The sequence below is a fragment of the Argentina silus genome (genome assembly GCF_951799395.1).
Source record: "Argentina silus genome assembly, chromosome: 2".
In the NCBI taxonomy this organism is placed as follows: Eukaryota; Metazoa; Chordata; class Actinopteri; order Argentiniformes; family Argentinidae; genus Argentina; species Argentina silus.
The window spans coordinates 26,072,886-26,087,055 of NC_139656.1; the positions used below are offsets into that span (position 1 = coordinate 26,072,886).

Consider the following 14,170-nt stretch of genomic DNA (forward strand, 5'->3'; position numbering starts at 1 on the left):
AAACATTAAGATTGGCAAGGTGATTTAGGACAATGAAAGGGGAGACACACAGAGGTAGAAAAAGGGGGCAAGACCACGGTGAAGATGACCAAAAGGTTGGAGCCCAGAGTGGGGGTCTGACCTGGAATGGCTGTCCAGAACAAAGGGCCAGAGGAAATGAGCTTTACGGTGGGAGCATGTGGTCAGGTCATCACGCTCCTCCCCCCTCCTCCTTAATCCCAGCCTGGCCCTCTCCTCCTAGCCTGTAATTACTCTGTATCCAATGACTTGTGGAAATGCCAACAGATGCCCAGCGTCTAAGACAGGCATTATGTTCTTAGTGGATGTCCTGGTAATGCTGGTTTTTGCCAGGCCACTGATTATTACCACATTGTGTGGCGATGGTGAAACGCGGTGGTGTGGCATGAGGCGGTGGACAACAGGTGGACCTCTCCAGGGCTGCGTCATCACCGGCTCCTTGGCCAAAACAAAACAAGGCCCGGCGGACCAAAGACATCTGTGTTTCAGTGAGGTCTGAGGGACTAAAGGATTACCACTCCAGGAGTAAGGTTCAGAGGCATTTGAGGGGAAATGTTACTGTTCACAGTTAAGTTACTGTATGTTTTTTGTTCTTCATCTTAAAGTCAAGAGCTGAAACTTAAGATTAGATTTTTGTTTAATTTTGGAGAGCAAAATACTGATGTAGCAACAGCAGTCTCCTGTGTTGTATTCTATAACATGTTACTCATCAAGAATTCAAAACCTGAGAAGCCTAGGACTTCATTTGCTATCACAGAATGTGTCAATCACAGAGGACTCTGGAAGACAGTGTTTTGTCAGAGCCTAAGGGGCCCACACTGACCTAAATACAAAATACAAAATTGTCAACAGTAACACATTGACCAAACTAAAAGAGGGCATTAGGAAATAAATAATAAAGCATTAACCAGTCACAAAATGTTGTCATAATCACCTATTTAAGAAATAAGTCCATAGGGATCATTTGGACATGTGGTTGATTTGCAAAGGGATTGGGTGGTTGTTAACTAGCTATCTTATTTAATAATTCCTCTGTTGGTTTTCTTTGTGAGATCAGGGCAGATGTGTTCTTATTGTTATTGTTGACACTGCTTGTACAGGGTGGAAATAAGATATAATCTTAATGGATATCCTTAAGATTAAAGAGTCACTCCTACAGTAAAGAGGATTTGAACCACAGAATAAGCAGGTTCCTCTCCCATGTTGGTCCCATCCATGTCAATAAAGGAAGACGCCCTCCCCTGGTCAGGAGTGGTACTGGGGGAAAAAAGAATGCACAATCAAGTCAGTCTGACACAATAGTGTGAGGGAATCTCTGGTTTGTTATTGTTTCTCCAAATATCTTGGTGTGAGAAAACTAAGGCAGAGGTAATTCGTCGCTGTACCTGCTTTACCACCTTCAGACAGAGCTCCTTAGAACTTTGGAATTTATAAACTCAAGTGTGACAGTTAGACAATTGCTGTTAATTGCTGCATGAAAAAAAAGCAACATTTTGCCAAGCAGGCACTTGACTAGACAGAACAACATCACTGAAAGGAAACCATGCTAGTCTGTATAGACCTGCAAAGTGCTAAGTGCACATCAATCAAAACATTCTATATTTTCTCAAACCCCAAAATTAATTAATTTAGAACGATATCCATTGAACTTATCCTTATATACTGTATCATGACCAATACACAGAATATGTGTGAATGGAGTCTCCTATATGACCTTTGCTCTGTGTACATTGTATAAAACCACTGCATACAGGACAAGCCTGTGACGGCAGCTGAGCTGCACCCGTAGCTCAATACTGGTTGACCTACAAAACCAGTGAGAGTGCTGATGCTCATCACAACCGCAGGACTCTGGTGTGTCGTAAAGACTCACGCTGCTCCGAGACTCTATGAGGCTTGACGCGTGACATCGACCTCACGAAAGAACAGGAGAAAAAATAAACCCATAACTGCCCAGTAACAAGCACTCTCTCTTCATTGGCTGCGGAGGAATGTACGTTTGATCATACCCTTTGGACTAAATGACACACACAGTTTGATCTACACACACACAGGCAGGCTTACAGTAACACACACACACACACACACACACACACACACACACACACACACACACACACACACACACGCACGCACACACACACACGCACACACACACACACACACACACACACACACACACACTCACACACACAGTGCTGGTGAGAACTGGGGCAGAATCACACCCGTGAGCCTCTTTTTACTTACATCTCCTCTGAGAATGTTTTTTTTTCTCACCCAAGATTAGCACATAGCCCCTGGTAACAGTGTTGTCATTTAGTTATATCACATCTCACCCAGGGTGTTTCATACAGTGCTGCTTGAAAGTATGTGAACCCCTTGTGTAATTATCGATTCTTTTAGTTTTTACCATTAAATCTTTATTTAATCAGAACCAGTCTTTTTTATCTGGCATAACAGGTTTATATTTACCAATTCCATATGTTGGTTTAGAGGAAATCATGCGTGTAATAGAAAAAAGTTGCATTGGTTAAATCAAGTAGGTAAGTAGAATCAGGTGGGTAAATGATTGGGTACCAAATGAACCAATCAAAGGAGAGATCTTTCGGAAAGAGTTCGGGCGGGACTCTAATAAATAGAGATAAGAAACCTGGTCATTTTTGTGTTTCCATACAGGTGAATGTTCCCCATACAGGTGAATGCAAAACACACCATGCCGAGAGGAAAGGAGATGTCAGAGGACATCAGGAAGAGGGTAGTGAGAGCACATCCGTCTGGGGAAGGCTATAAAATCATCTCAGCAAGATTTGAGCTCCATCAGTCCACTGTGAGGCAAATAATTTACAAATGGAGAGCATTTAACATGACAGCAACTTGGCCTAGAAGTGGACAACCTTCCAAAATATCCCCAAGGGCCACAAGAAAAATAATAAATCTGGTCAAATCCAACCCAAACATAACATCTAGAGATTTGCAGACCTCCCTTGCTGCATCATAGTATCAGGTAACTGTGCATGCTTCAACAATAAGAAGAACACTGAATCGAAATGGCATTCATGGGAGGGTTGCTAGGAAGAAGCCTCTGCCGTCAAAAAAGAACCAAACTGCCCATCTTAACTGTGCCAGAGACCACCTGGACAAGCCTGAAGGTTTCTGGAAGTACGTTTTCTGGACAGATGAGTCCAAAATTGACCTTTTTGGTCACAATCAAAACCACTATGTTTGGCGAAAACCCAACACTGCCTACCACCAAAAGAACCATATCCCAACAGTCAAGCAGGGTGGTGGGAATGTCAAGATCTGAGGCTGCTTTTCCTCCTCTGGCCCTGGTCCACTCCACATCATTAAGGGAACCATGAATTCTGAGGTATACCAGGAGATTCTTGAACAGAATGTCAAGCCATCAGTCAAGGAGCTAAAGCTGGGCTGAAAATGGGTCTTCCAACAAGACATCGACCCAAAGCATTCAAGCAAATCTACCAAAGAATGGCTCAGGAAGAAGAAGATTTGTGTTTTGGAACCCATGACCTAAGTGTTGTTAGCACCATGCTGTACCAACTGAGCCACAGAGGACCTCATTAAAGTCCATGGCTCAGATTCAACAATTGTATGACTCTGACTAAGATACAGTATCTATAATGTGTACAGTATGTAACTGTTTGTAATGTAACTGTCCAAATGTGTATAGTATATATACAATCTTGGTTGGACTGCAGCAGTATTCTTTTACATTTTCTACAGGCATTGCAAGCTTTCTGACAGATCAGGATTTTCTAGTGAGAACTGTCTACCCATTGCTGCAGGAGGTTTATGTACAAATATGAAGCAGGGAATATCCGTTTTTGCCCATTCTATATCAATGCTTACAGTATCAAAACAAAAGCACTGACATGCCCTCCTTCCTCCACACGCTACATGAGTTTGGCTGAGCTGGCAGGATCCCTATGGCCCTCCTATAGACGCCCACATTCATGAATGGCCAACGGGCACCAATGTAAACAAATGCCACACAACGTGCGCCTCTTACGTACTCTATCTTCCCAAATGTACCCCTCAGCCAACTTGCCAGTAACCACTCATGGATGTGGAGGGCTCATTTAGCAGCCATCACTGAGCGTTTGTTTGTCAACACAGCAGGGTTTCCCTGCCTACCCACGCCTCACAAGAAAGGCAGTGGGAAAAACAAACAGATGAAAAGCGGTCCCCCTCCTAGTATGATGCAACAAGGGCCCTCATGCTAAACGGATTGCTATTCAAATGAGTGGCTAATTGCGGCATCTGTTAACCCATTGAAGAGGTGTCTGTGCAGTGTCACAGGTCTGTTAATTGGTACAAACAGGTAGCAGATGCAAGCTCTGGGACTGAGCATCTGCCAATTAGCAAGCCAATCTCAATGAGCAGTGATTAGGCAGCCAAGCCGATGGAGAGAGGGGAGAGGATAGAGAGAGAGAGAGAGAGAGAGAGAGAGAGTAGAGGGAGGGGTACAGAGAGAAGGCTCTCAATAGTGTTTTAAACCAGTCTTTCAGTCATGCATGGGGCCAGGAGTGGAATGTATAGACCACCTAAGATGTGACATGATTCACCTGTAATTCAGTCCTTTACTCTCAAGGTACCTCTACAGGTATCACCACACCTCAGCAAGCAATGGACGATTTACATAGGTCATACTGTATTTTACTGAAATCATAGAAGTGACCCAGTTTAAAGGGGCAATCTGGGATACCCACTTTTTTGGACTGACCTTCCATTAAATCAAAATGATAGTTTTAACCATGTTTTAAAGCTATACAGTGTTTGTTTACAATTGCATTGTTTACAAACAATGGAGTAAAACAATCTTATATTTTAGCTTCTGATGGGGTAAGACAATTGAACTAAGCTTATGATTTATAAATAATATTCTTCAAGAATCAATGGCTATATACAATACAATTAATTTAAAAGTCCAAAATGGATGTACCAATCCCAGACTGCCCCTTTAAGGAGGGTGCACTGACAATCCATATTCTTAAAAAGGTTGAGCTGGTATCAATGTATGATGATGTTTACAGTATGTTTAACACATAGTTTCAGAGGTTTCATATTGTCTCCTTGCTGCTAGGCCAGGATGGAACTGCCTCTTAAAAAATAAGTCAAGAAATTCTCAAGGCCCTTATCATGCAGAATGTAGGTGGGCCTACATGTCTAATCATCAGTGTGTAGTAGGTATGTCTTGGATTTAGATTCTGACTAATTCAGGCTTCATCTGACAGATTGGCTTTAAATACGTCTAAAGAAATTAGTAAAAAATGAGGGTTAGTATCAACGTTGGGATGGTGAAGAGGAAGAGTACTGTGGACAATTATCACAAATTATGAGAACTCAGTTTGTGGCTAGGGGTCTGAAAGTGTGGTGCCCAGAGCATAAACAAAGGTTGCCTCCTTGTGTAGATGTTGTAGCACCACCTTGGGGTGAAATTAGGTAATGCATACCCATCTACAGTATCTTCTGTATCTTTTCAGTATCTTCTGAAATAATAATATTTCAGAAGAATAGATTTTTTTTTGCTGTACATGAATTAGAATTATTCGATCATTTGAAACTTTTCAATTACTTATAAACAACATCTGGTCAATCTTACTGGTATTCCTGTTCCCTGTTTTTGTGTGTTTTATGACCCTATGACAATAACCCTATGACATCAGTAGACTGATGAGGAACAGCCAGCAAACTCTCTACTGGCACCATGGCAGGCTGCTCTACTCTCTACTGGCACCATGGCAGGCTGCTCTACTCTCTACTGGCACCATGGCAGGCTGCTCTACTCATGACAGTAAAGTTACTTTCCAAATGAGTTACTCTCCAAATTAAATGAACGGTTAGTAGAAAGTAGTAACTCTACGACAGACAACATTGACATTAGGTTGTATAAACTAATAATATACGATACACATGTTGAAAATTCACAGTTTGACAGCAGGAATGTACTTTTCTTCTTTTTTTTTCAGCAAGGCTGTTTAGTGACCTTTATCACTTTTCTTTCTCTATTTTTTTCAACTTTTATTTTCACTTTTTATCATTTTAAGATCTGAAGTGCCAACTTCATTGTTCTAATTTTCAGTATGGCCTGGCCTTTAGAATGTGTATATTGTGTCACTGTGTACCTGTGAGTGCGGGCGTTGCTGTGGTCTTGCCTGGTATCTAGGGAATGAGGCTGGTCACCTTTTTCCTGCCAAGTCATTATCAGATGTAATAAATGGTATCTACAGAATAGACAGACTGAAGGCCAATGCAAGCAAAAGCACATACCAGCAATGACAGATACGTCAGTCTCTTTGGTTTGACCTCATAAAGTTTTGTGTCTTTCTGAAGTCACAGTTTAGGTTCCAAAGTGACAGAAGTGCAACCACTGGTCATCTGGTTTGCACAAGGTGTGTGCACTAGGGGTTGCCGTCCAGAGAAGGAAATGTCAATATCCAAGTTGTGACTAATCAGTAAGCTGTGGTTCAGTATGTCCATTTCCTGGTTTGTGTGCTAGGTCCACTATGTCCTCTGTGCTGCATTCATAAACATGTCAATAAAATGAAAAGAGGGTTCAATCAAAGTAGTTCTTGGAAACAGACTCATAAGACACACCTTTCCTGCTGTCTTTGTGTCCCATAATAAACATCTCTGGGAAATTGTGAGAGAAGAGACACTCCCTCATGTGTATGACAATTGTATAACTCTGGCTAAGATACAGTATCTATAATGTGTACAGTATGTAACATACTCATGGATAATACAGATTGTAGGACAGTTGTCTTAAACCTGATGTTCTGTATTATCAGTGGTCAATGTACATGTACTGTAAGAGTATGTTACCTGAGTACTCAGGTGTGTGGCTCACAGGTATCTCTTGCCTTACCTGCAGGGGGCGGGATGGGGCCATGAAACAGCTTCTGACCATAACAAGTTTCTCCATACGAATTGGCTACTTAGCTTGTGTCTTGTTTCTTTCCTGATCTTCTGATATCCACGTAATATCTATCAACTAACCCCACAGGATGTGCCCCAAAGTGCTGCTAAGGTAAATCTGTCCTACCAACAAACAGCTGCTCAGTGATCGTGAAATTGTTGCTCACACTATAGGTTGAGGCAGGAAATTACAGATGCATAGTGAAATTGTGAACATTACACAGATATGAAATGACACACCATAGGCCTAGGTGTAAAATCCTAGCATTTTCCAATTAAGATGATAGTCGATTTAACAAAGAGAAAAAGGACACCAGCCATAAAGTAAATTAACGGTTTAATATACAATATGTTTGTACAACCTTTCTTTGACTATTTACACTCTGAAGAAGGTCTCTTGTCAGTGATTAATAAACACAGTGACTTATGCAAATGGACAGTGTTGCATGGAGTTTTTCTTTACAGTTTGATGATCTTTGGCACATAAAAACATAAAACCTTTATTATTGACAAACATACTTCATGATCATATACCTGTGTTCATAAATATGATGAAAAATGTGTGATCATATTGCAACAGAGTGTTAGAAGAAAACTGCTGAATGCACAGTTCCTGAGAACTTCAGTATTCATTTCAACAGGCAATGAAAATACTAGAATACAATTAGATAGAAAAACACCACATTTCAGACAGGAGCATTTGATTGGTGAGAGGTCAGTCTTCATTGGCATCTCCGTCAATTATTCTGCAAAGAGATACAACATTCTGAACGTTCTTGACAAACTGCTGACAAACAGACTCCCAAAACATGTTTGAATGTAATACATGTTATAATCATGTTGTAATACATGTTGTAATACATGTCCAATCAATCTTTGACTCATGAGTACTTACCTGCATTTGTTCATATATCCAGTCGATGAAATAGGTTACATTGCCATAGACCCCAGGCTTGTTCCGCTGGGCACATCCTATACCCCAGCTGGTGTCCCCTACCAGCCACCAAAGTGAACCCTCCTTGGTCATGAGTGGTCCTCCACTATCCCCCTGCAGGACAGCAAAATAATTAATTGGAACAATTGGAAGATCCCTTGGAAACGCCTTTCAGAACATAGAGATTATTTCAACATTATTACACTAATTACATTAGTACGTAATTCTCAAACCATCTCATCCCTTTAATCCCCTTAATGTGTGTGTGTGTGTGTGTGTGTGTGTGTGCCTATGTGTGAGTGTGTGCCTATGTGTGTGTGTGTGTGTGTGTGTGTGTGTGTGCGTTTCCATGTGCGTTTCCGTGTGCGTGCGTGTGTGTGTGTGTGTGTGTGTGTGTGCGTGTGTGTGTGTGTGTGTTTATGTGTGTGTGTAAATCTGACCTGACATGTATCCACTCCTCCCAAGAGTCTGCCAGCGCAGATCATGGAGTCAGTGATCTGTCCACTGTACACTTCTTGTCTATTACAGGTCTGTCTGCTGTACATAGTGACCTGAGCCTGCATCAATTGCTGGGATGGTGATCCTGGAATAAGAGACAGATGGAAATGTATCATCATTATTACTTCAATCAATCAGATTGATTCTTTCATTTTAACTAGAAAGGTAATTGTGCCAGTAAATGGTCCCTTAACCAGATTTGGGTCAGTTTACCGCTGGTTCTCTGGGCCCCCCATCCAGAGATCCAGGCTTCCCGCTCAGGAGCCAAGTTCACACCAACGTTGGGCAAACACACTGGTTTCACCTTATCTACAACCACACGCAAGAGACAGCTTTGTCAAAGTGTTGATTGTCAGTGAATCATACTGACTCAAGAGTGTCACTGTATCCTCTGCCTTCCATTTCCTTCTTAAAGAGAGAAAAGTGACTTTCTATTGGGACATGTGTGTTTGTCATAGATAGGCAGAGACTTACCTGACCATGTAAGGAGCTGGTCGAGTTTCATGAGAGCGATGTCGTTATCGTTATTCACCTTGTTGTACTTTTCGTGAGAGATGATGCGAGAGACTGAGTTACCGGGGGGTATCATCTCATTCAATGTCAGACTTCCAGCATACACAGTCCATAAGTAGTGCCCGGGGAACCTACAATTTAGAACAAGATAGTGAACAATGGACACTCAATCCTGAAGTGTCCTGTCTGTGCTCTTGTGCAGCAACCTGTGCTAACAACCAAAGAACAAGAGATAGAGACAGGAGGAGGAGAGGAGAGGAGAGGAGAGGAGAGGAGAGGAGAGGAGAGGAGAGGAGAGGAGAGGAGAGGAACAGATAGGTATCAGTATCATGTTGGAGTCAGACTCACGGATCGACACAGTGGGCTGCCGTGAGGATCCATTGAGGGCTGATGATGGAGCCTCCACACATGTGCTGGTCCCCGACCTGTAGACTGACCTGCCACGGCCAGGCCCCGCTCACAGCTGCATCCCCCCCTACGATACGGGTCCTGGGGCTGGCTGTACTCAAACCACACTCTGGAAGCAAGAGAATACAACTGAAAGTTAGTACCTTTCTGAGGTGAATGACACTGCAAAGAGAACAAGACAGTCGGATTCAAGGAAATACAAGCAGGATGAAATGTTTGGATGCATAAAGTGGCTCAGGGTTTTAATAGTTGCGTTTGATTTATTTAAAAAAATAAAATAATAATAATAATTCTAGGGGGTCAGCAAAAGTTGCCTCTTTGAAGTCTAACCTCAAGACCCACCATATTTTTGTGCTGCATAATTATGAACTCGCCCTCCCCACTGCCTTTCCCCATTCCCCATATGGAGATTATTGTGTACCCATATGCTTTTATTTATGTTGTGTTTTGTTAATGTGTTTGGTTTTTATATGTGATGTGTAGTGTGTTGAGTCCTTGGTGAAAACTAAATAAACGTGAAACTATTTCTCTATTAAGGTTTCATAGCCAACACACCTACTGTGCCTCCTGTAGACACAGACCACTGCAGCAGCCAGGAAACCAGCCTTGCTTAACTCATTTAGTGCCAAGGGTGAATAAAGTCACCCAAATTGTCAACACCCTAGAGTGCCAAGGGTGACTTTATTCACCAAAAAAGCATGAATTATGATGCTTCACTTTGTAGTCAATCAAAGTATTGTGGTAAATACCACATAAAACACATGGCTGTCTAGGTGGTGAGTGTTCTGGAATTCTCTGGCAGTTGGTGAGTTAAAACAACACTGATTTAGCTAGGTTTTCCATCTCTCACTAATGTTCTGTCTCCCTAGAATCGGCCCTGTCCTGAGAACCACATGTCAGTGTGTTCAGTATGTGTAAACGAATAGGCTTACCAATACAGCGTAGGCTGACTACTGCATTATCTGGGCAATAGTCACTGTAGGAGGAAATGACATTTGTAATTACAAATTACATCACATTTAACTTCATTTAAATGACCCCCCACAACATCTATCTAAACCTTTACATCGTAAACAAAGACATCAGTATGCCGAAGGTTTTGACGTAGAGGTCACATAAAAACACAGGTTTGAATTAATCAGATACAGTAATAGTATGTTGGATATGTCCACACCTGCTGACTAATTGTCCCTGTACAAGGCCTAGAGGAATAAAGGCTGGATCCAACTTCATAAAGCCTTCAGAGGCCAGGGAGCCTGGGTTTGTCCTGGTGAATTGGACATAGCTCGCCCTTAGAAACAGACACAGGTATAGTCAGTACACGTGCCTCATACGTGAGTGTTCTGGAATTCTTTGGCAGTTAGTGAGTTAATGATACTGTGTGTAATTGTTTATGGGAGTAGTACATTTGGATCCATGCTGGCATTTGAGGTGACAGACAGAGTATATTCACATTGTTAGTTCTGTATGGATCTGTCAGGGTAAATGCTAAGTGGGATCATTGAAATGACCCTACCCTTAACCCTAACCCAACTTTAACCCCAAACCTACCTTAACCCTAACACATACAGTTTGGCCTGGAGGTTTTCCTGACCACGTGACCTGGGGCTAGTTGCAGCAACATTGTGTGAGATCAAACCTAGCCTAGTCATAAGTGTTTAGTTGGTCTCTCAGCAGGTGTAAGCTCTTACTAGCTAGAGTATGGTTTATAATGGGAATTATGAGAAAACACATAATAACATTCATAGTATAAATAGATAATTAATTGTGCACACAATTATTCAATCTCTAGTGCAACCCTGCCTTGACCCAGAAAGATGAAGGCTCTAAAAAAAACTGTATGCTATAATCCTGGTCAAATAAGGAAAAAACTTGTAGACCACTTGTAGACCTAACTGTAAATGCTTGGCAGCAAAGAGAGAACACGTCTCTGTGTGCAGCAGATAAGCACTCCCATTCCCCACGGTGACTCACCTGCTGTAGCCAATCTGCTGGCACGTGGCTTCCCCAAAGCTGTCATCCCAGCCGTCAGCACACACAGGTTTCCATGTCTGACTGTCTGACGAGTAACTCTGCAGCAGAAAACTTGTCCCATGGAGGCGAACTGGAAAGTAGAGAATGAAATTAGGAGTCTCCAAATTGGAAAATGTAATGAATCAAAACCGGTAGTATCTACCATGCTTGTAGGAGGCAAATAGTACATCCCCCATCCTCATACAGGTTCCATCAGTGTGTGACTGCATACCGCACAGCTTTGGTCAACAGTGTAAATGACAGACAGGATTCAGAGGTGTCTTACAGCACTGTGACTCGTCCTCTCCTCCGAGACAGTTCAAGGTGCCATCACACCACTGGGACGCACTGAGACATGGCCAACCATCATGACAGGACCTCCCAAAAATACATTGGTAGGACACTGTAGGGACACACACACTTGACATCACACACTTGACATCACACTCTTGACACACACACACACACACACACACACACACACACACACACACACACACACACACACACACACACACACACACACAGAGGAGACATCATAGCCCTGAGCATGGCTGAAGAATAAACTTGACTACTTCTCATTTGCATACATTTAGTAGACGCCTCTATCCAAAGCGACTTATAACAAGTACATTTGTCAGAAGTAAATGAATCATCTATACATCAGTCATCATAAGAAAAAAAAAATCTATGCTAGGACCAGGGGCCTCTTGTTTACATAAGCTGGTGGCACTGTATGTTTGCATGATTAGCACAAGCTGAATCCATATGTAGTTGGATACAAATAGATATTTTATGAAATTGAGGAGATTGGATGTGGACGTGGACATGGACATGTACTTACAGAAGTACCAAATCAGTGCTCCTGCTGCCCCAAGTAGAATTACGACACTGACCACTGAGGCCACAATACATTTGCAGCGACTTTTCTTTACCCCTGAAAGGGAGCACAAACAGAACAAAATGTAAAAGGCTAACCATATGAGAGCCTTAAACTCTACCTATTACCCTAACCCTAACCCTAACCCTAACTCTACCTATTACAATAGAAGAGTGTTTCTCTGACCTAGCTCGAGAGATACAGTAAACATGAATGTAAAACCCCTCAACCCCCTTGTGTCTCCATGGAAACATGTAAACAAGGAATGGCTTTTTAGACATTTGCATACAGTGCAAACAAAGTAAAGCATGATGCAGTAATGCTACATCGCATGCTACAAACTATGCAGTACAGTCTGACAAAATAAGATGAAGCACAAATGGAACAGCTCGAGGACAACATATAAAATATGATCATATACAGTATCATAATTTCATCGATTCAAAACATCAACAAAACACTTCAAAACACTTAAAAAGAGGTGAGGTGCATGCATGTGACATACAGTACATAAGACCAAGAGATCAAATCACGTATGACAGTTCATGTATGACAAACAGTAAGACTAACAGTGTACTTTACCTTTTCTCTCTGGGGCAGGTAATGGGCCAGTGGTGACAGTGTGGTGGGTATTGATGGTCTGGGGTGTGTACTGGGGGACACTGGAGGGAGGATTGCTGTGATATGCAGGGGCATATGGAGGGGGATTTCCCTCCCCCTGCTGAAACCCATTGTTCACCTTCCCCTGGGGAAAAGTACGTAAATTAAGGATTTTTCAGATTGTTTAAAATGACAATAAAGTTCGGGCCATACCCAGTAACATGTGGAGATCTGTTGAATTTGAGATATTGGAACAGTGCATGTATACAGTACATGTATGTCTTCACATTACACTTCTACATTACATATTCAATATTTGTAATGATTGTTCTTTACCATCATCATATATAATTATCATATATGACTCAGTAATATTGCATGGTACAATACATCTAAGCATCTTGTAGATAGCAGCATATCTAACGGATGTCAGCCTAGATAGACAAACTAGATTCAACACTAGGATGCAAGACAGTTCAATATCCCATAACACATTTAATTAAAGCAAAAATGACTACATGTACTGATTTGCAACATGATTTACCTGAATATTGTTCATGTGGACACCTCTCTCCATGTCACGTTGAGTTGACAGAAGAGCCTAGAAGAGGTTGCATAAACGATTGATTAATTTTTTAACCACAGTGAAACATTTAATAAGCTAAAACGCAAACCAACTCACAATGCCTACAGTATTTCAATGGAATACACAATATGTCTATTCCATAAGGTCATACAGTATGGTTTTCTTGTCATGATGTTGAATCAAGAATGACTGTGAAGTTAGCCAGCACTTGAATTTTTATAATCCACAAAATAAATACCTTTTTTTTTTTTTTTTTTAAACGCCAACACCAGGAGAGAAAATACTTACCTTGAGTAACTTCAACTGTTTCTTTCCAATAGTGATTTTGTGCCCTTCCCTCTCTCTTCCTCTCAGGCTTAGTCCACTCCTCCGCTATTCCAGGTAATCAACAGCCATGACCACACCTTTGTATGTGTTCCCAGGCTGACCTATGAGGGCGGTGTATATGTGTTTAAGCTTTAAGACTAACAGGGAGAAATAACTTCCTGATCGAAACTGCTGCGATCTCCTATACTCTTACTTTTGAATTGTTTTCATAATATTGAAGAGATGTTTGTGAGAAACTAAAATATCTGCCCATGGAATTCAATATCTGCCCTAAAGGCCAGCTACTGATAAATGATGTCAAATCATTATTTTACACTAAGGTTATTAGTCACTATTCAATGTTGTCATTCTATTGTTGACCTTACACTGGACCAGTCCTAACATTCATACAGCAATGGCATTCTTTGGCTTCCCTAAACAACACAGACATTCAAATGAACTACTCTACCGACTTCAT

General features: G+C 41.6%; 1 protein-coding gene across 1 annotated transcript; it reads right to left on the bottom strand.

Moving 5' to 3' along the window:
- Nucleotides 1–7,394: 7,394 nt before the first annotated feature.
- Nucleotides 7,395–13,724, bottom strand: tmprss2 (transmembrane serine protease 2). The gene is made up of 14 exons (XM_083665271.1): nt 13,675–13,724; nt 13,345–13,401; nt 12,783–12,945; nt 12,165–12,257; nt 11,607–11,723; nt 11,282–11,411; nt 10,482–10,598; nt 10,240–10,283; nt 9,248–9,416; nt 8,861–9,030; nt 8,600–8,695; nt 8,329–8,471; nt 7,850–8,002; nt 7,395–7,700 (listed from the first exon to the last, which is right to left on the bottom strand). The coding sequence occupies exons 2-14, from the start codon at nt 13,375–13,377 to the stop codon at nt 7,692–7,694; spliced, it is 1,437 nt and encodes a 478-aa protein (XP_083521397.1). The 5' UTR covers nt 13,378–13,401; nt 13,675–13,724; the 3' UTR covers nt 7,395–7,691.
- Between the last annotated feature and the right edge of the window lie 446 nt (nt 13,725–14,170).

Excerpts from the sequence above, each read along its gene's own strand:
- tmprss2 (XM_083665271.1), bottom strand. The coding sequence starts at position 13,377 with ATGGAGAGAGGTGTCCACATGAACAATATTCAG. Across the intron at positions 8,696-8,860 it reads CCAGCTCCTTACATGGTCAG|ATAAGGTGAAACCAGTGTGT; the intron begins GTAAGTCTCTGC and ends GTGTGGTTGTAG. Across the intron at positions 8,472-8,599 it reads GGGGGCCCAGAGAACCAGCG|GATCACCATCCCAGCAATTG; the intron begins GTAAACTGACCC and ends CTCTTATTCCAG.